Here is a 22,199-nt window from a genome sequence, read left to right on the forward strand (position 1 = left end):
GGTGTATGTGTTTGCATGTATGCATGCATGTATGTATATGTAAAATGTGCTAATATTCTATATCTTATTCTGAATGCCTTTTGCATTCAATTCCACCCCTACTTTTAATGACCTGCGAAACAGGTTTATCACCATCTAGAGGGCGATGTGGTTCTATAATGCTTCTCATTTTGATAGAACAAAATTCTAAACTTTCAGAAAAGCTCAAAGGCATAAATGGAATAATAGAGCTAATCATTAATGCCATATTACATATTTATATTAGGATGCTTTGTGAAAGATTAGCATTTTTTCCCCTAAAGGAATATAGATTTGACAAAATACAAAACCAAAACTATATCTAAAAGGATGGAAAGCTAGAGGTAGATCACAATTTTGACTTTGATTAAAACTGAAACATAACCTGTATATTACTGACAGTTTTCATAAGATAGAAATAAACCACATACTCTGGAGGAACAAAACAGTTTGTACACTGAGCATGTAAGGCCTTTTCCACATAGGTCTTAATTAAAACATATAATATATGATGTAATAAAACACATTTTCCAACATCACAGAACTCTCAATAATGGCTAATGGCCAATATCAAAGTACATGGTTCCAAAAACAATTCTAGAATGAAAATAATTTAGCGTATATATCTAGTTCTTGAATGTGCTAACTTAAAATAATGAATCTTAGAATACCTAGGAGTAAAGATGGAATAGACAGGGTTACAATGGATCCAAGTTTTCATTTACTCTTTAAAAGGTATATATGATATATATATATATATATATATATATTGCCACATGGTACAAAACTATTTCTCCATATTAAAAAGAAAATCCTTCATGACAACCCATACAAACTAAATCAATATGAAGTAAATGAAAAGAAAATTTTACAAGTGAAATTCTCCATTCCCCCTCCCTCAGACCCCTCAACTCACTTAAATCAATGCTGTTCATTGTACCTTTTTAAAAACCCAGTACTTTCATCCTCCCCAAGAGCTTTTTAATGTAACCCTTTTGGAAAGCTATAGACAGTCTGAAAGCAAAAGGCTTATCTATGTTTTCACACCTTTTGACCCTGTAATCTCATGCCTGAGAATTAGACCTAAGAGAAAAATAAGTAAAATATCATGATGCAAAAAATTATTCTCTGCAGTGATATATTGAAACATGGGAAAAATGCATGTATAACATATAAAGTGTCATGCATAACATTATAAAAACATATAGGTGCTGGGTAAAAGCTGTGAAAAGTAATCAAGTTTGGATATGACTTGGGTCTTTATCACAGTTCTTTAATATTGTTTTTACCACTTTTCTTCAACTGAAAATTATCCACATATGAGAAAAGACTAAAAAGCTTAAAATAGCTTCTACATACAACTGGTGGTTGAGATTATATTACAGTCTGCACTGCCCTGTTAACTTCTGTATTGAAAAATAATCTAGATAGGATTCTATTGGATATTGGGGGTCAACACATTTCTGAACTCTACAAGCACACAAAAGGTGGCACTCATCAGATAAAACCAACTTTCGTTATCTCTAGGGTGTCTGCTTAAATGGAGGTTAAATCTTGATGTCAAAAATCTAAATTCTTGCTCTGATCCCACCAATACCTTGCTAGTGGCCAAGTCTTTTATCCAATTTCTGCTTCAATCATCTAGTTAACGGCTATCATGATGCACACTGTTCCTACTTACTGCACTGCTAGGGAAGAAATGCAAATTTAGAGTTTCTCTTTTCACACTATGTCTCTTTGCTTAACCATATTTGTTATGTTAAGCAGCCATGCTTTCTGTGGCTATAATAGTTTATCTTATCTGTTTGTTTAAACAATAAATACTTGTTTATGAAAGCCATGCACTGTGCTAAATGCTAGGGAAACAAGGTAGACATAGCCTCTGCCCTCACTGTGCTTACAATAAAGTCAGGGATTACAAAAAGCTGTCAATTGCACTATGGCTTAAAAACTGCACTGATACAGCGGTAAGGAGTACCCTAAAAGCATATGGAAAAAGCATATACTTCAGATTTGGGCATGATCAAGGAAACTAAACCTTAGGGGAAGAGCAGGAATAGGTGATGGGAAGCAGCATCAGGACTATTTTGTTGCCCTTTAGGACATAAAAGTTCTGTAAGATTTGGAGGAATGTTGGTAAAAAGAGTAATGAAAAACAAAGTTGTCATGGTCAGGAAGGGTCAGGTCATGATAAGGAATCTGGACTTGAACCTGAAAAGGAGGAAGCTACTAAAGGATTTAAGTAGAGGAGTGACATCATCTGGTTTTGCATTTTAGAAAACATCCTTTCGGAGTGTAAAAATGAACTGATAATGGAACAAGAAACAATGGAGGCAAGGAAACGGGTTAGGCTGCTTTAGTTTCCTGGGTAAGAATGACTATAACAGAACTAGGAAAAGGGCAAAATGGGGAAGTGTATGTGTGGTTGTGTGGTTGTGTGGGTGTGTAGGGTAAATGAAAGAAGACAAGTAGTCAGAAATGATGCTTAGGTTGTGATTTAGGCAATTGGATGGAATTACTGTATGATTCAGCACACTACTGAACAGAAGCAAAGGAACAGGCAAACAGGTTGAGAATAGTTGCTTAGGACATGATGATAACGTGTCTTTGCGAAGTCCAACAGATAAGTGGACCTATTGTTCCAAAGCTCAGGACAAAAGTCCTGAGTGGAAACCCAGATTTGATAAGACCTCAGCAATAGTAACAGGGAGAAGAATAAAGGTAATCCAGAGAATTAAGGGAGCCTAGAACAGAACCCTGATGAACGTCAACAATTAACGATAGGCAGAGAAGGGGAGCTCATAAAGTTAACTGAGAAGTAGGCGGAAAAAATAAAAACAAAAGATATGAAGCCTGGACACCATGGGAAAAGCATTTCTACGAAGAAGTGCTTAAAAATGTCCAACCAAGAGGTCAAACAGGAATGGGGACTAAGTAGAGTCCACTAAAACCACCAATAAGAGGATCACAGGTAACCTTAGCAAAGAGAGCCTCAGAAGAGTATTGTGGCTGAAGCCAATGTGGCAAGCTGAAGAATAATGGCAGGTAAGGAAGAGCTGACAAAAGTTTAAATGTTTCTATATACTAGTAATAAGGAATCTGAGGAGAAAATCAAGAAAAAAAATTCTATTTACAATATCCATATCCCAAAAAGTGAAAGAGGACCTCTATCTCACACATACAAAAATTAACTCAAAATGGATCAAAGACCTAAATATTAGAGCTGGGACCATAACACCCCTAGAAAAAAATGTAGGGATGCATCTTCAAGATCTTGCGATAGGAGGTGGTTTTTTAGACCTTACACCTAAAGCATAAGCAATGAAAAAAGAAATAAACGGAATCGCTGCAAAACTGAATACTTTTGTGCTTCAAAGGATTTTGTCAAGAAAATGAAAAGGCAGCCTACCCAATGAGAGGAAATATTTGGAAACCACATATCCAGTAAGAGTTTAAATATCCAGAATGTATAAAGAAATCCTATAACTCAGGAGTGAAAAGAAAACCCAATCTAAAAAATGGGCAAAAGACCTGAAAAGACATTTTTCCAAAGAGGAAATAAAGAAGGCTAAAAAAGCACATGAAAAGATACTCAAGCTCATCAGCTATTAAGGAAATGCAAATTAAAACCACAATAAGGTACTATTTCACATCTACTAGAATGGCCCCGATTAAAACAACAACAACAACAGAAAACTACCAGTGTTGGAGATGTGGAGAAATAGGAACACTCATTCACTGCTGGTGGGAACGTAAAATGGTACAGCTACTGTAGGAAGACAATTTGGCATTTCTTCAAGGAGAAGTTTTAGGGTCATGTATGTCATTAGAAGAAATGGTAGCAGATAAAACGTGGGACTGTATAAAGAGTGAACCCTGTTGCGGGCAATGACTGTGGTTAGTACAAATATAAGAAAGAATATTCTTTCTCTCTAGTTCTTTCATGAACTAGAACAAATATATGTCATTACTACAAGATGTCTATAATAGGGCAGTATATAGTAAGAAATACACAATACAAACTATGGACTACAGTTAACAGTAATATATTAACATTCTGTTGTCAGTGGTAACAAAGGTACCAAGTCAATGCTAAGAATCAATAATAAGAGGGTATAAGTGTTCCCGCCGCCAGCCAGCCAGCCCTCCTCTCCCTCTTTCTCCGCGGTCGGCGCTCCCGCCACCAGCCAGCCAGCCCTTCTCTTCCCCCTTCTCCGCCGGTGGTGCTCCTGCCGCCATCTTGCCCTTCTCTTTCCCCTCCTGCTCCGGAGCGCCATCCGCCATCTTATCCTTCTCTTTCCCCTCCTGCTCCGGCGCTCCATCCGCCATCTTATCCTTCCCTTTCTCATTCTGCTCCGGCGGCTCTCCAACCACCACCGTGCCCTCTGCCGCCTTCACCAGCTCCTGCGCGACCGTCCTCGACAGTCTTGCCACCCTCACCTTTCCTCCTCCAGAACAGCTACTGGGGGAGTGGAGACGATACAGAGCAGCTCCCGGAGCCACGACGGAGATCAAAGGGACGGCGTACCCCATCCTGGAACGGCTGACTGTCTGGGAGAACCAGCTCCAGTGAGATCGCCGAGGGGCGCGGGCTTTCCCGGGCGGGACGGCAAGCGGCCGGAGTCCCTCCCTTCCTCCTTCCCAGGCCAGCTGGCAGAACTGGGCAGGCGGTTCCCACGGGCCGTGGCGGCTGGCACTCCCACCACGCGAGGCCTCCCGGACCAACTGAGAGAGTTGGGTCGGAAATCCCCAGACCGCGGAGAACGGTGACCGGGGGGGTCCCTTCCAAACACGTGACTCCCCGGTCCGGCTGGGAATGGTGCACTTTCCCGGGCCGCGGAGGCTGGCACCCTCCCACCACGCTTGGCGCCCCGGGCTGACTAGGAAATTCAGACGGGCGCTCGCCCGGGCTGCGGCGGCCGGCGACCCTCCCCGCGTTCGGACCCCCGGGCCGGCTGGCACTCTTCCAAGCTGCTTCGGCTGGCGAACCTCCCCCACGGCAAGAGTTTTCCAAGGTTAAAGGACCCACAGCACCTTTTGCTGGTGGAACCAGCAGACAAACGTGTGCCACGAGCGCCACCTACTGGGCAGGATAGGAAAGACAGAACCCAGAGATTTCACAGAAGGATCTTTCAGCCTGGTGGGTCCAACATCCAGGGAAGTCTGACTAAATGCCCAGACGCCAGCAGAGGATAATGGATCAGGCACAGAAAATTGAAAAAATGGCCCAGTCAAAGGAACAGACCAATAGTTCAAATGAGATACAGGAGCTGAAACAACTAATGCTGAATATACGAACAGAAATGGAAAACCTCTTCAAAAACGAAAACGATAAATTGAGGGCGGACATGAAGAAGACATGGGCTGAACAAAAAGAAGAAATAGAAAAACTGAAAAAACAAATCACAGAACTTATGGAAGTGAAAGATAAAGTAGAAAAGATGGAAAAAACAATGGATACCTACAATGATAGATTTAAAGAGATAGAAGATAGAATTAGTGATTTGGAGGATGGAACATCTGAATTTCAAAAAGAAACAGAAACTATCAGGAAAAGAATGGAAAAATTTGAACAGGGTATCAGGGAACTCAAGGACAATATGAACCGCACAAATATACGTGTTGTGGGTGTCCCAGAAGGAGAAGAGAAGGGAAAAGGAGGAGAAAAACTAATGGAAGAAATTATCACTGAAAATTTCCCAACTCTTATGAAAGACCTAAAATTACAGATCCAAGAAGTGCAGCGCACCCCAAAGAGATTAGACCCAAATAGGCGTTCTCCAAGACACTTACTAGTTAGAATGCCAGAGGTCAAAGAGAAAGAGAGGATCTTCAAAGCAGCAAGAGAAAAACAATCCATCACATACAAGGGAAACTGAATAAGACTATGTGTAGATTTCTCAGCAGAAACCATGGAAGCTAGAAGACAGTGGGATGATATATTTAAATTACTAAAAGAGAAAAACTGCCAACCAAGACTCCTATATCCAGCAAAATTGTCCTTCAAAAATGAGGGAGAAATTAAAACATTCTCAGACAAAAAGTCACTGAGAGAATTTGTGACCAAGAGACCAGCTCTGCAAGAAATACTAAAGGGAGCACTAGAGTCAGATACGAAAAGACAGAAGAGAGAGGTATGGAGAAGAGTGTAGAAAGAAGGAAAGTCAGCTATGATATATATAATACAAAAGGCAAAACGGTAGAGGAAAATATTATCCAAACAGTAATAACACTAAATGTTAATGGACTGAATTCCCCAATCAAAAGACACAGACTGGCAGAATGGATTAAAAAACAGGATCCTTCTATATGCTGTCTACAGGAAACGCATTTTAGATCCAAAGATAAACATAGGTTGAAAGTGAAAGGTTGGGAAAAGATATTTCATGCAAATAACAACCAGAAAAGAGCAGGAGTGGCTATACTAATATCCAACAAATTAGACTTCAAATGTAAAACAGTTAAAAGAGACAAAGAAGGACACTATATATTAATAAAAGGAACAATTAAACAAGAAGACATAACAATCATAAATATTTACGCACCAAACCAGAATGCCCCAAAATACGTGAGGAATACACTGCAAACACTGAAAAGGGAAATAGACACATATACCATAATAGTTGGAGACTTCAATTCCCCACTCTCATCAATGGACAAAACATCTAGACAGAGGATCAATAAAGAAATAGAGAATCTGAATATTACTATAAATGAGCTAGACTTAACAGACATTTATAGGACATTACATCCCACAACAGCAGGATACACCTTTTTCTCAAGTGCTCATGGATCATTCTCAAAGATAGACCATATGCTGGGTCACAAAGCAAGTCTTAACAAATTTAAAAAGATTGAAATCATACACAACACTTTCTCGGATCATAAAGGAATGAAGTTGGAAATCAATAATAGGCGGAGGGCCAGAAAATTCACAAATACATGGAGGCTCAACAACACACTCTTAATCAACGAGTGGGTCAAAGAAGAAATTGCAAGAGAAATTAGTAAATACCTCGAGACGAATGAAAACGAAAACACAACATATCAAAACCTATGGGACGCAGCAAAGGCAGTGCTAAGAGGGAAATTTATTGCCCTAAACGCCTATATCAGAAAAGAAGAAAAGGCAAAAATGCAGGAATTAACTGTCCACTTGGAAGAACTGGAGAAAGAACAGCAAACTAATCCAAAAGCAAGCAAAAGGAAAGAAATAACAAAGATTAGAGCAGAAATAAATGAAATTGAAAACATGAAAACAATAGAGAAAATCAATAAGACCAGAAGTTGGTTCTATGAGAAAATCAATAAGATTGATGGGCCCTTATCCAGATTGACAAAAAGAAGAAGAGAGAGGATGCAAATAAATAAGATCAGAAATGGAAGAGGAGACATAACTACTGACCTCACAGAAATAAAGGAGGTAATAACAGGATACTATGAACAACTTTACGCTAATAAATACAACAACTTAGATGAAATGGACGGGTTCCTGGAAAGACATGAACAACCAACTCTGACTCAAGAAGAAATACATGACCTCAACAAACCAATCACAAGTAAAGAGATTGAATTAGTCATTCAAAAGCTCCCTAAAAAGAAAAGTCCAGGACCAGATGGCTTCACATGTGAATTCTATCAAACATTCCAGAAAGAATTAGTACCAACCCTGCTCAAACTCTTCAAAATAATCGAAGTGGAGGGAAAACTACCTAATTCATTCTATGAAGCCAACATCACCCTCATACCAAAACCAGGCAAAGATATTACAAAAAAAGAAAACTACAGACCAATCTCTCTAATGAATATAGATGCAAAAATCCTCAATAAAATTCTAGTAAATCGTATCCAACAACACATTAAAAGAATTATACATCATGACCAAGTAGGATTCATCCCAGGTATGCAAGGATGGTTCAACATAAGAAAATCAATTCATGTAATACACCATATCAACAAATCAAAGCAGAAAAATCACATGATCATCTCAATTGATGCAGAGAAGGCATTTGACAAGATTCAACATCCTTTCCTGTTGACAACACTTCAAAAATAGGAATACAAGGGAACTTCCTTAAAATGACAGAGGGAATATATGAAAAACCCACAGCTAATATCATCCTCAATGGGAAAAATTGAAAACTTTTCCCCTAAGATCAGGAACAAGACAAGGATGTCCACTATCACCACTATTATTCAACATTGTGTTGGAGGTTCTAGCCAGAGCAATTAGACAAGAAAAAGAAATACAAGGCATCAAAATTGGAAAGGAAGAAGTAAAACTATCACTGTTTGCAGATGATATTATACTATACGTCAAAAACCCAGAAAAATCCACAACAAAACTACTAGAGCTAATAAATGAGTACAGCAAAGTAGCAGGTTACAAGATCAACATTCAAAAATCTGTAGCATTTCTATACACTAGTAATGAACAAGCTGAGGGGGAAATCAAGAAACAAATCCCATTTACAATTGCAACTAAAAGAATAAAATACCTAGGAATAAATTTAACCAAAGAGACAAAAAACCTATATAAAGAAAACTACAAAAAACTGCTAAAAGAAATCACAGAAGACCTAAATAGATAGAAGGGCATACCGTGTTCATGGATTGGAAGACTAAATATAATTAAGATGTCAATCCTACCTAAACTGATCTACAGATTCAATGCAATACCAATCAAAATCACAACAACTTATTTTTCAGAATTACAAAAACCAATAAGCAAATTTATCTGGAAGGGAAGGGTGCCCCGAATTGCTAAAAACATCTTGAGGAAAAAAACGAAGCTGGAGGTCTCGCGCTGCCGGACTTTAAGGCATATTATGAAGCCACAGTGTTCAAAACAGCATGGTATTGGCATAAAGATAGATATATCGACCAATGGAATCGAATAGAGTGCTCAGAAATAGACCCTCTCATCTATGGACATTTGATCTTTGATAAGGCAGTCAAGCCAACTCACCTGGGACAGAACAGTCTCTTCAATAAATGGTGCCTAGAGAACTGGATATCCATATGCAAAAGAATGAAAGAAGACCCGTATCTCACACCTTATACAAAAGTTAACTCACAATGGATCAAAGATCTAAACATTAGGTCTAAGACCATAAAACAGTTAGAGGAAAATGTAGGGAGATATCCTATGAATCTTACAATTGGAGGCAGTTTTATGGACCTTAAACCTAAAGCAAGAGCACTGAAGAAAGAAATAAATAAATGGGAGCTCCTCAAAATTAAACACTTTTGTGCATCAAAGAACTTCATCAAGAAAGTAGAAAGACAGCCTACACAATGGGAGATAATATTTGGAAATGACATATCAGATAAAGGTCTAGTATCCAGAATTTATAAAGAGATTGTTCAACTCAACCAGAAAAAGACAGTCAACCCAATTACAAAATGGGAAAAAGACTTGAACAGACACCTATCAGAAGAGGAAATACGGATGGCCAAGAGGCACATGAAGAGATGCTCAATGTCCCTGGCCATTAGAGAAATGCAAATCAAAACCACAATGAGATATCATCTCACACCCACCAGAATGGCCATTATCAACAAAACAGAAAATGACAAGTGCTGGAGAGGATGTGGAGAAAGAGGCACACTTATCCACTGTTGGTGGGAATGTCAAATGGTGCAACCACTGTGGAAGGCAGTTTGGCGGTTCCTCAAAAAGCTGAATATAGAATTGCCATACGACCCAGCAATACCATTGCTAGGTATCTACTCAAAGGACTTAAGGGCAAAGACACAAACGGACATTTGCACACCAATGTTTATAGCAGCGTTATTTACAATTGCAAAGAGATGGAAACAGCCAAAATGTCCATCAACAGAAGAATGGCTAAACAAACTGTGGTATATACATACGATGGAATAGTATACAGCTTTAAGACAAGATAAACTTATGAAGCATGTAATAACATGGATGGACCTAGAGAACATTATGCTGAGTGAGTCCAGCCAAAAACTAAAGGACAAATAGTGTATGGTCCCACTGATGTGAACAGACATTCGAGAATAAACTTGGAATATGTCATTGGTAACAGAGTCCAGCAGGAGTTAGAAACAGGGTAAGATAATGGGTAATTGGAGTTGAAGGGATACAGACTGTGCAACAGGATTAGATACAAAAACTAAAAAATGGACAGCACAACAATACCTAAGTGTAAAGTAATCATGTTAAAACACCGAATGAAGCTGCATCTGAGCTATAGGGTTTTGTGTTTTTTTTTTTTTTTTACTATTATTATTACTTTTATTTCTTTTCTCTATATTAACATTCTATATCTTTTTCTGTTGTGTTGCTAGGTCCTCTAAACCCATGCAAATGTACGAAGAAACGATGATCATGCATCTATGTGATGATGTTAAGAAATACTGATTGCATATGTAGAATGGTATGATTTCTAAATGTTGTGTTAATTTCTTTTTTTTCCGTTAATTAATAATAAAAAAAAAGGAGGGTATAAGTGGCATGGAATTTTACTTTTTAGAGTAATGAAAATATTCTAAAATTGATTGTGGTGTTGAACGCACAAGTTGTGATTATACTGAGTCACTGATTGTACTTATGGATAGATTGTATTCTGTATGAATATATCTCAAAAGAATTGCTTTAAAAAATTGTACTCTTATCCTGCTGACATTTAATATTTTTATAGAACCAGTATATTTGTCCTAGTTTACCAAAGCTGCCAGAATGCAACGCACCAGAGATGGACTGGCTTTTAATAAAAGGGGATTTATTTAGTTAAAAACATACAGTTCTTCAGAGGAAAGGCAGCTAACTTTCAACTGAGGTTCTTTCTTGATGGGAAGGCACAGGGTGATCTCTGCTGGCCTTCTCTCCAGGCCTCTGGGTTCCAACAACTTTTCCCGGGGCGATTCCTTTCTGCATCTCCAAAGGCCTGGACTAAGAGAGTGATGAGATGAGGTATTCTGAGCTGCTTGGGCTGTGCTACGTTGAGCTCTCTCATTTAAACATCCAGCCAATTAAATCAAACATCATTTACTGCAGCAGGCAAGCCTCCTAGCTGACTGCAGATGAAATCATTGACAGATGAGCTTCACAAGCCCTGGGCTCACGTCCACAGCTATAGAACTAGGCACCTTCACCTGGCCAAGCTGACACCTGAAACTAACTACCAAAATGTTCTAAAATTCACTTAATATCAGGGTCTGCTCATATAGCCAACATCTTCACATCTTCATTACTTAGTAAAAAAACTGGTACAAAATAAAGTAAAGGAAATGATGTTTGTGCTGGGGACTAAATATAAATTCCCTGATGAATGGTAAGAACTCCTAATGTAATGGAATGAGAATTCTGCCATACTTCTTATCAGAGCTATTAGATAACATGTACAGCACAGATAACAAGTTAGCTAGGACCCATACCACATCTTTAGGTTGCTATGCTCGATAAAAAAACACTAAAGACATTCTCAAACAGAAGGGATGCATATCTTCTTCTATTTCTGAACCAGGACAATTTAGTCTTTTTCTACGAATGTAACCCTTTTTGGCATGCCACACATTGATTTGGGAGCTCCTGCGCAAAGTCTGGTGTGTTCTGGCCTTTGGGCGACCTCCCATCCCTCTCCCATGACTTCACAGGGTCTGCTGGCAGAGTGGTACCAAAAGCACACACAATAAAGTCAAAAATTCTATGAGGTTCTCTTGAAGACCACCACTGCAATCCTCTCTAGGTCTAAGACAAGAATAAGCCCTGTAGAGAACATATAAATACCAGAATTGCTATATATTAAAACTGAAAATAAAGCAGACGATTCAGCTATTGTAGCACCTTGCCAAATCTGTGCAGATCTCTGCCTGTGTAATCTCTTTGGAACGACAACTTCTTTCATTCTATGAGAACATTTAAAATTTTTATCCTCCCACTAGAGACCTTTTCAACACGCTGATAAGTCAGAAATAGGGTAAGATAAGTAGAGAAAGTGGCAATTAAATTATCATTGAGAACATTTTTTTTTTCTTCAAAAGAAGTCATGTAGCTACTGTTAAACTGCAAATCCACCAACAACTAGTCCTGAGTTTATCTGAAGCACTTGAAAGAAAATTATTGCATACTGGATGACCCAAGCATGCTAAGTATAAGAAAAGATTGATATACATCTTAAGTCACTGCTCATTTAGTTTTACAAACAAAGCCAATTATTACTCTATTTAGTTCTTTCAATAAGAATGTTTAAAAAAAACCAAAACTTTAAAAAGTGAGGCCAGAAATCTAAAATCTCAAACATGTAAACAAAAGGAACTTGACCAAACTTTATCTCCTTCAAAAGATGGATACATTGACTTAAATTAGTGCTAATATTAGAAATCTTGATATTCTGGTCTGATTAAAAAAAACACTAGGAACAGGAGACAAAAGATTTGTTGAGCTGGACTACTAGTATGACAAACCAGGATTACCTTTCTTATTTTAAGGATGGGGAAAACATTCACAGCTTACCTTCCTGATAAGACTGACAGAAAAAATGAGATATGCACAAGCAGTGGGGGCAAACCCAATTCAATAGGCTAAGCCTACTGATAATTATTCTTAAGAGTCACTTCTGGAGGAGCAGTGTGAAGAGGCGAGAATGACCCCCAAACTGAGCAAGGCCCATGCACTGCTACATCCCCACATCCAGCACCTATGTCCCACCACAGGAGCCACCATACCCAAGAGAAAGGCTGAAGGGGATGCTAAAGGAGATAAAGCCAAGGTAAAAGATGAACCACAAAGAAGATCTGCAAGGTTATCTGCTAAACCTGCTCCTCCAAAGCCAGAACTCAAGCCTAAAAAAGCCCCTACAAAGAAGGGAGAAAAGGTACCCAAAGGGAAAAGGGGGAAAGCTGATATTGGCAAAGAAATAACTCCAGAAAATGGAGATGCCAAAACAGACTAGGCACAGAAAGCCAAAGGTGTTGGAGATGACAAGTGAAGGGTGTGCATTTTTGATAACTGTGTACTTCTGGTGACTGTATAGTTTGAAATACTATTTTTTATCAAGTTTTATAAAAATGCAAAATTTTGTTCTACCTTTTTTTTTTTTTTTAAAAAGCTATGTTAACACGCAGAACACATCACTGTTTTTTTTGAGGAAGGGGCAAATGTCACTAATAGAATGTCTCCAAAGCTGGATTAACATGGGAGAAAACACCTTTCTCCCCTAATTTTGAGATATTTCATCTTTACTCCTAGGATCCTGGATTCCTTAATGTTAATATACATTAGCTACCTTGGCACAAATGCCTTGTGGGTATGGGAAAACTAAAATTCATTTTTATGTCCTCATGTCCTTTTCTCCTCAGACTTCAGCACAGACTTGACTCCCTGAAATCTGTTGAAGCTTGACTCAAAAAAATTACCAGAATGTCAGGCAATCTAGACTTTCCAGTGATGCCCCTGAGATGGCATTCTGCAAGAGAGGCGCGAGTCCTTGTTAGGTTGTGGACCTTCAAACTGATAATTCTGCCATTTTCATTTCATTTCCTGAAAGTCAGGGTCGGCTCATGAAAAGCTGTCAAACAACATGCTAAATGTGAAATGTCAACCCTCACTCTAAACTTTCCCTGTTCAGAGCATCAAATGAAGACTTCATTGGGTTTTATGGTGGCTTTTTGATTTTGGTAGTCCACTGAAGAAGGGAGTTTGAAAGTTGTATACTGTTAATGATTGTCTGCCCATGTTCTGCCTGAAACATCATGACTGTTAATGAAAAGCATCTTTAATAAAGCTGGATACAGTTTGAAAAAAAAAAGAGTCACCCCCAGAGAGCCTCTCTTGTTGCTCAGTTGTGGCCTCTCTCTCTAAGCCAACTTGGCACATGAACTCACAGTCTGCCCACACCCCTGTCCCCGACTCCCAGGGGTGTAAATCTTCCTGACAACATGGGACCTGACCCCAGGGATAAGCTGGGACCTGTCATCATCAAAAGAAAAGAAGGCCTTCTTGACCAAAAGGGGGAAGACAGAAATGAGACAAAATAAAATCTCAGTGGCTGAGGGATTTCAGAGTCGGGAGGTTATCCTGGAGGTTATTCTTAAGCATTATATAAATATTCCTTTTAGTTTATGGTGTATTGGAGTGGCTGGAGGGAAGTATGTGAAACTGTTGAACTGTGTTCCAGTAGCCTTGATTCTCAAAAATGACTGTATAACTAACTATATAGCTTTTACAATGTGACTATGTGATTGTGGAGAAAAAAAAGAGAGAGAGAGAGAGAGAGATGTTTAGAGTTTATAATTTCCCAGAAAAAAAGTCTAAATAGTTTGCCACAATTATAAGCCATCCATACCAAAGCTACTTCAGAGCTCTGCTCTTTTAGTCCCATCTATATTTATGTTTACAGTGAGCAATTAACAAGCAATTAAACTTTAAACCATTTCAGATATACATTTCTGATCCAAGAATTAACCAGGATTATTATTAAAAAAAAAAAAAAACAGTTTCCCAGACCCCATTTCAGATCTTTTTATGGAACCTTCAGGTAGAAACATAGAAGAATGAATTTTTTAAAGCACCTCAGGTGACTTCTTTTTCCAGGGGAAGTCTAGGAAATTCTGTAGCAAGAACAACTCATTATAGAGCAGGAGAGTAAATTAGAAATCTGCTGATCTGGTCCATTAATCACTTCTTTACTCCATATACTTCAGCATAATATTATGTTGGTTAGCATTCCTGAGTGCCTACTGTGTGCTGTATTCAGTACTAAGCGCATTACATTCATTACCTTACTTAATGGTAGCAATACCCTTTTGAGATAGATAACTAGTTTTATCTCAGTTTTGTAAATGAGGGAAAACTGAAACTTTATTTACATGATTTACCAGAAGTCTCAGTTCATAAGTGACTGCTGGTTTAAAATCAGGCTTTCGAAACTTTTGGCAGCAGGCTGCCATCTACTTCACTGTTACAGCATCAAGTGAGAAAAAGTAAGCAAATGGCAAACGTCGAAATGGAAAATTTAGGTCTTTTTTTTGGCCAGTGGCTTTCCTTATTTCCACTTAGTTTTTTAATCTGCTTGTGATTCAGATGTTCTGTCTTGGTAAAAACTAAAATGAAATAGTTAAAAATTATTTTGGATACAAGAACATTATCCAAATGCTTGGGGAAAAAAATGTAAGCTACTTCTGTCACCAAAGATTACTTATGTGATCCTAAATTGAATGGGGTTGCAAAACTGATTTGAAATGCTGCTATAGATTAAACTGAACCTCTGATTAGTCAGATCTGTGACTGGGTTTTTATTTTGTTGTAGAGGGTGGAGGGAAGACCCATATTAATCATTAGAATATTCATCAACCCAAGAATGACCACCTAACTGATACTAACAGTCCAAGTCTCAAAACTATAAACTGGTAATCCAACATAAATTCTATTGAAATTTTATTGTGACACTGCACATATATTCAGACACACATGATGAGTTCCCACTATGACAATTACATCAAAACTAAAGTATATTGTATTTTATTTATTAATCACACACCTGCATTGTCATATTTGGAAACAAAATGACTTTGAATGAGCCAAAATGTGACTTCATAAGAAAATGTGTTAGGGATCATTAAACTGATGATAACCAGATTCTACGATATGCAAAACTTATGTATAACTTACAACCCAGTATGCACATGTGCTCTCTTTATATATCACATCCTAGGGAAATTATTACACACATACCAAAAGACACAAGAAATGGCAAAAGCATCATCATATGCAACAACTCTCTAAATGTCTGAGAGTAAGGAAAGTGTGATATAATCATTAAGCACAATAATAAATAACAGTGTAAAACAATGAACTAGAGCCACACATATCAACAAGAAGGAAGCTCACAAAATGCAGAACTAAAAAAGCAGGTTACAGATGATTACCTTAAATGTGATACCAACTAGTTTCAAAATGTACCTGTTTACAGATACATAACAAATGCAGTAAAAATATATAGAAAGAGGAATACCAAATATCAAGTACAAATTAAGGACAGTTTTGCACAAGGAAGGAAAAAGCAAAAGGAAGAGTTGAAGCCAGATGTTTCCCTCCTCCTAAATTTTTGCCATGTTTTATTTCTTAAGAAGACTGCCGGTAGGTATTAAGTATTATATTCTTTATGTCTTTGTGTGGCTGCAATTTTAAAAGGCAATAAAAATAGACTTAAGTACACATGCTATTTTTGTTTTACATAATTAAGTTAACAATTACTTGAATCTTATCGTGGGAAATGGTATCTTCAATCCTGGTGACTTTAATATTTTAAGACCCCCAAGTCTATAGTGTTGAATCATATGAAATTGCTGGGATTTTGTAGCAATCAAATATTAACAATTCCATATGGTTCAACCTAATATTAAGAATTCTCTATATTATGAGCCAAAATTGATAACTGTTCAATTTTTTCTCAATAATTTTCTATATTTGATGGCCAAGACCAAGGGAACAGGTTTGGAAAAACAACGCAAAACTTTCTGTAATTGGAAATCCAATCTTTAGTTCACTGAAGTGTATGGATGTTATCTTCCCAGGTATCTTGTGGACCTTAACTCCCTAAATATCACCCCCCCCAATTTGGCTTCACTTCCTCTCCAGTCCGACCTCACTAAGCCCAACTGCTGCTACAGGCTGTACTCATATGGCTGTATTTTCTATCTGCTATTTCAAATGACCTTGACAGTTGCCCACAGATGTATTCTATATCTGAAATGTTCTGAGAAAAAATGACTTATTGCCATGTACATTAAATAAATAACCACAAAGGACTCAATTTCCTACAAGTATTCTCTGTTGTACTTGCTTAATATCAGGCAAGTTACTCCTTGCTTTCTTTAATAGCTCACAACTCAAAACAAGTATCAGGATTGTGCCCATGTGGACCTAGGAGTCGTGTACATGGTGTCCAACAAGTGAAACATGATTCTTAAGTCTTGATTCTCAAGGAACAATGAGTGGTGGGTGAGTGGTTTCTTAGATAACCATCAAAATTTGCGGCATTGTTCTTGGGAACAGATTTAAATCCACACAGAAATATGGGTGGCACTCCTGAATAAATATTGGAAGGAAAAAAAAGAACTAAGGGAATAGGGAAATAAAGCCTAAGTAGAACGGTTCACTTAATTGTCAATGGATGAAAAATAAGGATTAAACCATCCAGTGTACAGAACAAATTTAAAGTAAGTGGCTTACATAACTTATCAGAAACACATTACACAACATGTGTTCAAACTCCTCTCCCTTTGTATAAAGTATTGCCATTTAATTCTTCTCCAAGTACTTACACAAGTAATAAATTCTTATCGGGCAAAGCAAGTATTTATACATATAAACACTGAAGTTCAGAAGAGAAACTACTTGGCCAAGGTCAAACAGGTAGTTAGCAGGAAAGTTAAAACTAAATCCTGGTTCTGTTCCAAAATCAGTCAATAAATCTATCAGAAGCTCAATAAATACGAAATTTTTATTTAGTTCCAACCAAAGGTTATGAAAGGATGAATTAAGACACAAGGATCTCTGGAGTTGTCTCCTCTTTTATTTCCTAACTAATTTCAATATAAAAAGTTCTAAACTATATAAAAACTCAGAAATGGACAGCACAATACTACCTAATTGTAATGCAATTATGTTAAAACATTGAATGAAGCTGCATGTGAGGTATAGGTTTTTTTTTTCTCTCTATTAACTTTTAATTCTTATTCTGTTGTCTTTTTATTCCTTTTTCTAAATCGATGCAAATGTACTAAGAAATGATGAATATGCAACTATGTGATGATATCAAGAATTACTGATTGTACATGTAGAATGGAATGATTTCTAAATGTTTTGTTAATTTTTTTTAATTAATAAAAAAAAGGAAAAAAAAAGTTCTAAACTTACCACCTATTGTTATTTTTTGTAAAGCAAAACTCTTCTTCCATAAAAACTATCTCAGGTAGGTTTAAGTTACTAGATTAGTTCATAAAAGCCAATGTAATTATTAGAAAACTATATAATCTTTCACTAATACAAATATAAACACACACACTACAAAAGCTGTCTCAGTTCCCTCCACCTCTTTTCTTAAACTTAAGCACTAGTACTTTTTTTAAAGTTTTAAGTTAGAAAGATGTTGAAAGAAAGGGTTTTGAGGAAAATATCAAAGGAGACTTACAGGTATTGCAAAGGGTTTTCAAAGGTAATAGCAATGGGTATTTTAGTGAATAAATACATCACTTTCTAGAATAAACACAGAACCAAGATAAATGAATGCAAGATGGAGAGATTTTTTTTTGTGATAAAGTGAAAAGGGCTAGAAAAGACAAATATGAGAACTACTGCAGAGGAATTAAAAGGGACAAACCACACTGAGAGGCAGAATAAACAGTCACAACATAATAGTCCCACACAGTCTATTTAATCATCCCCTTCTCAAGCTGCAAGGTCACTATCCAGAGTTAAGTGAGGGAAACCACTGGGCGGAATGGGGCAGTGGCTGGAAGTGGTAGAAAGTATACAGTCATCTGGGCTGTTTTTGCATTTACTGGACATTTCTAACCCAAGAAGTATGTCTAGTAAAATCTACCTATGCCTTAATGTATGTATGTACATATGTCTTATGTATTCTTATCCTTTGCTTCCTTTTAATTAGGAAAGATCAACTACATGCTACTTAAATCTTCCTACCAGTTATAAACAGTATCCTGGATAGGCACGATCATTTAATGCCAGATGTGTCTGGTACTACTTGTTCCCCTCAGGGAGTCCACCACAAGGAAAGTAGCTGCCAGGACACATGCACGTTTCGCCATTAGAGAAGGGAGGGTCGGGGGAAGGAGACCAACCTGCCTCTGCATTCAGCTCCTCTAGAAGCCCGCTGGTCCTCCAAGTAGCACCTGTGTCCTGGCCTCCTACAGAATTACTGCGCTCTTGAACTACTGCAGCCGCCAATAAATTGTCCACATTTACCACTTCTGGGTCAGAGTTGGTGTCAGACATATCATAATGAGCTACAACTGGAGGTCCATCTAGGGAGGAAAAAAAATGTATACTTGTATCTAACTTGTGGGGTGAAAATACTTGTGAAACTAAGTAAGAGTCCTATAAATGTCAGTTGCCTTTACCTTATCATTCTATCTGATCAGAAAAGTTACACTTTTACATCTAAAATTTCGTACATGATGTGAAAGTGGAAAAGACAACCCAAGCTTACAAAGATGAGGGACTAATTTTAGAAAGAGGAAAAGCAGTGTTATGAAGAACAGAAGACAAGACCATACTAAACAATGTCACACTGAATTTTTAAAATACTCCTAAAGATTAAAAGGTGAAGAAAAAGGGGAACACTCCACGGAGAGAGAGAAAGCTGATTCTTTAAAGGAAAAATGATACAAATTATTAAAACTCAATTTATATGTTTAAGAGATTGAGTCTAGTTCTTTCTCTTAGTAGGTAGTACTATAAGTCCCGTGTAGAATGACTTACCTATTCCAGTAAAGCCCTTCTATAACAGGGATGTTAACAGTTTATAACATTCTAAGAAAGAAAATACTTACAAAATCCATTTCCAGGATTTTGCTTTGGATGTCTTGTGAGGGATATTTATATTTTATTTTTTTCTGAGAAAGATAATCAACTTACACTCCAAGGAAATGAAATGTAATATTAAGTGGTTTTGGAGGAAGAAAAAAGTTTTTATTGGAAAAAGAAGAGATTTCCTTCCACTCCCAAATCACCCTAAATATTGAAAAAGCCAGCTGAGATGAGTTCCAAAATAATTACCCTGCAGTGATTCACGCTAAAATAACTCAATATCCATGCTTGTAGACTAGATACGTGCTTTTAAAGTACTAATGCTACCTTTTTCCTAATATAACAGCAAAAGGCAAAAATAAAGTTTTTATTCAAGAAATACATATTCCTCACTACTACTCTTAATTTAGAATAAAGTACAAATAAAGGAATGCTCGTCTGCCCACAACAGCTATCAAAGAAGTGCAGGGATATCATCTCTTTCCATAAATATTTTTTAATATCATCCAATAAATGAATATTAGAACACATCCATCTTACAAAACTCTTAATTATGATAGAAATACATATGCCAATGAATAATTAAAATATAACACAATGAAGGATGTTTTAATACAAACACTCATTGTGTAGATTGTCACTGAACAAAAAACACTTGGGGTATTTATCCCTTAAAACTAAGTTATCTAACTATAGGTTTATGGAGCAACACTTTTTAAATAAAAAATGACTGAACATAAAACTAAATGAGTTACTGGGAGCCAAGGAGTAACAAACAGACATGTCACAATATGAAATTCTGACGATCATGACATAATTTCAGTTAACTACTTAAAAATAATTGCCAGTTCCCCCAAAAGGGTAAATCAGGTTCATGGATAACCACAAAAATTCAACAGCATGGCTTTTATATTAGCTAATAAAAGATTTTAGTTCAAATAGCAAAAATTTGCTTATGTTTGAGATTTTTCTTTTCTAAAAAAGAAAAGAAAGTTAATTACTCCATGGAATTCTCGTCAGAGTTTAAAATGATTATAATGAATCAAGATACTGTGTGATGTCCAAATACATGGGTGCAGAAGATAAAAGGGTCAAGTACAATATTGACTATCTGACCGTATGTTCTACTTTTAAGAATCCTTTTTTTTTAAAAGTGTTTTGTGTTTGAAATAGATTATTTCAGCAGTTTATTTTGAAATTTATATCGCCAATACCACTCACAGCCTCTTGCCCTCACATTCCCCCCACCACCAAATTGAGCAACAGGTCAACAGTCAAGTCAAAATTGTACCACTCCTACACGTATAACCATGCAAAAAGCATAAGTGTATTATATACATGCAGAGCAACATCACCTACCCATGGAAACAACTTGTCTGAAAGTCTTCATCAGTAGGAAATACAAGCATAAACTTGTTATCTGGCTTCATTCTTGTATCTTCCATATTTCCAAACAGCACACCTTATAACTTAGCTTAAATTTAGTATTCATCATAAAGAGAGAGCAATATTTTCATAATTTAATTATATTTAACAGTTAAAAGAAATTATGACTACTGTCATTTTCTATTTCCAGCAGAATCAAATGATGGCAAATTAATACCATACAAACTTTATAAAGCTGTCTTTCCAACTCTGTCTTCCAACAAGAAACCACAATTAAGGATCTTGATTTCCAAGGTCATCTTACACCTATCATTAGCAAACCAAGATTAAATAAGATATGTTTTAAAGTACTTGACAACAATTCTTGCAGTCTGAACCACTAAATGAGTATTAGGCTGCCTCATGGTGATAATCTGTGATATTCTTTTAAACATAATCCCTGCAGCAGAAAACTGAGAGACAGCTCAGATTCTATGGTGATTTTATCTGCTTTTTAAAAGAAGTTTCTCTTGAATAAGAAAAAAAATCAGAGCACTGAGGAAGAGCTAGAAAAACTAAACGACCTGAATAACAGAAGCAAATATCTATGCTTCCAATATGACTCTATCAATTCATTACAGTACAGAAAATACACTGGAAACACTATCCTTGCTTTCACTCAAAAATTTCTCTTTGCTGTTAAGACAACTGCACTGCACTAAGAGAATATTTTGATTTTCATGAACATCAAAATAATCACTTCAAGTAAAGTTACACATGGACAAATTTCCAACTTAAGGTTTAGTCATTAATGTAAATATATTTCATGCTTACAACATTCAAGATTATCCATTCAAACTGCACATTCTCCCATCTGCCAAACTGTAGTATCTGTTATGTCTTAAAATATAAATTTGTAACAATGAACTTACTAGTTTTTCCACAGCTATTAAAAGTATCTCTCTATAAAGGTAAATTAAGACAATGAGTCAATAACTATTCAGGCTGTGGTAAATCCAGGTGCTGTTTCTCCTTTTCACTGAAAAGTTTTGCTTCTCATTATAAATACAAGGCAAGAAAAAGAAAAGATGAAGCCATCCACTGGCTGCTTTTTATTTAAAAAGTAGAATAAAGGAAAAATATCTGAAAATTGCAATAATTTAGACTCTATGTGGTTACCAAAGAAATTAGCTGCATTTCAGGCCAGGGATCAGTAAAACTATGGCCCACATGCCAAATCCACCCCACTGAATGTTCTTATACTTAAACTGTGTCATAGCCACACTCAAACATT

General features: G+C 36.9%; 1 protein-coding gene and 1 pseudogene across 6 annotated transcripts in view; one reads left to right on the top strand and one right to left on the bottom strand.

The window, feature by feature from the left end:
- ARK2N (arkadia (RNF111) N-terminal like PKA signaling regulator 2N) overlaps positions 1 to 22,199 on the bottom strand; it is a 151,739-nt gene that overhangs the window by 12,074 nt on the left and 117,466 nt on the right. For 5 of the 6 annotated variants that reach the window (XM_077135562.1, XM_077135563.1, XM_077135561.1 and 2 more), the window contains exon 3: positions 18,853 to 19,035. The exons of the other annotated variant lie outside the window; for it this stretch is intronic. In XM_077135562.1, the coding sequence (XP_076991677.1) occupies positions 18,853 to 19,035 (183 nt within the window). The remainder of the gene's footprint in view (positions 1 to 18,852; positions 19,036 to 22,199) is intronic. 6 annotated transcript variants of the gene reach the window in all.
- Positions 12,633 to 12,977, top strand: LOC143662748 (non-histone chromosomal protein HMG-17 pseudogene; annotated as a pseudogene).

The sequence above is a fragment of the Tamandua tetradactyla genome, chromosome 18, assembly GCF_023851605.1.
Source record: "Tamandua tetradactyla isolate mTamTet1 chromosome 18, mTamTet1.pri, whole genome shotgun sequence".
NCBI lineage: Eukaryota > Metazoa > Chordata > Mammalia > Pilosa > Myrmecophagidae > Tamandua > Tamandua tetradactyla.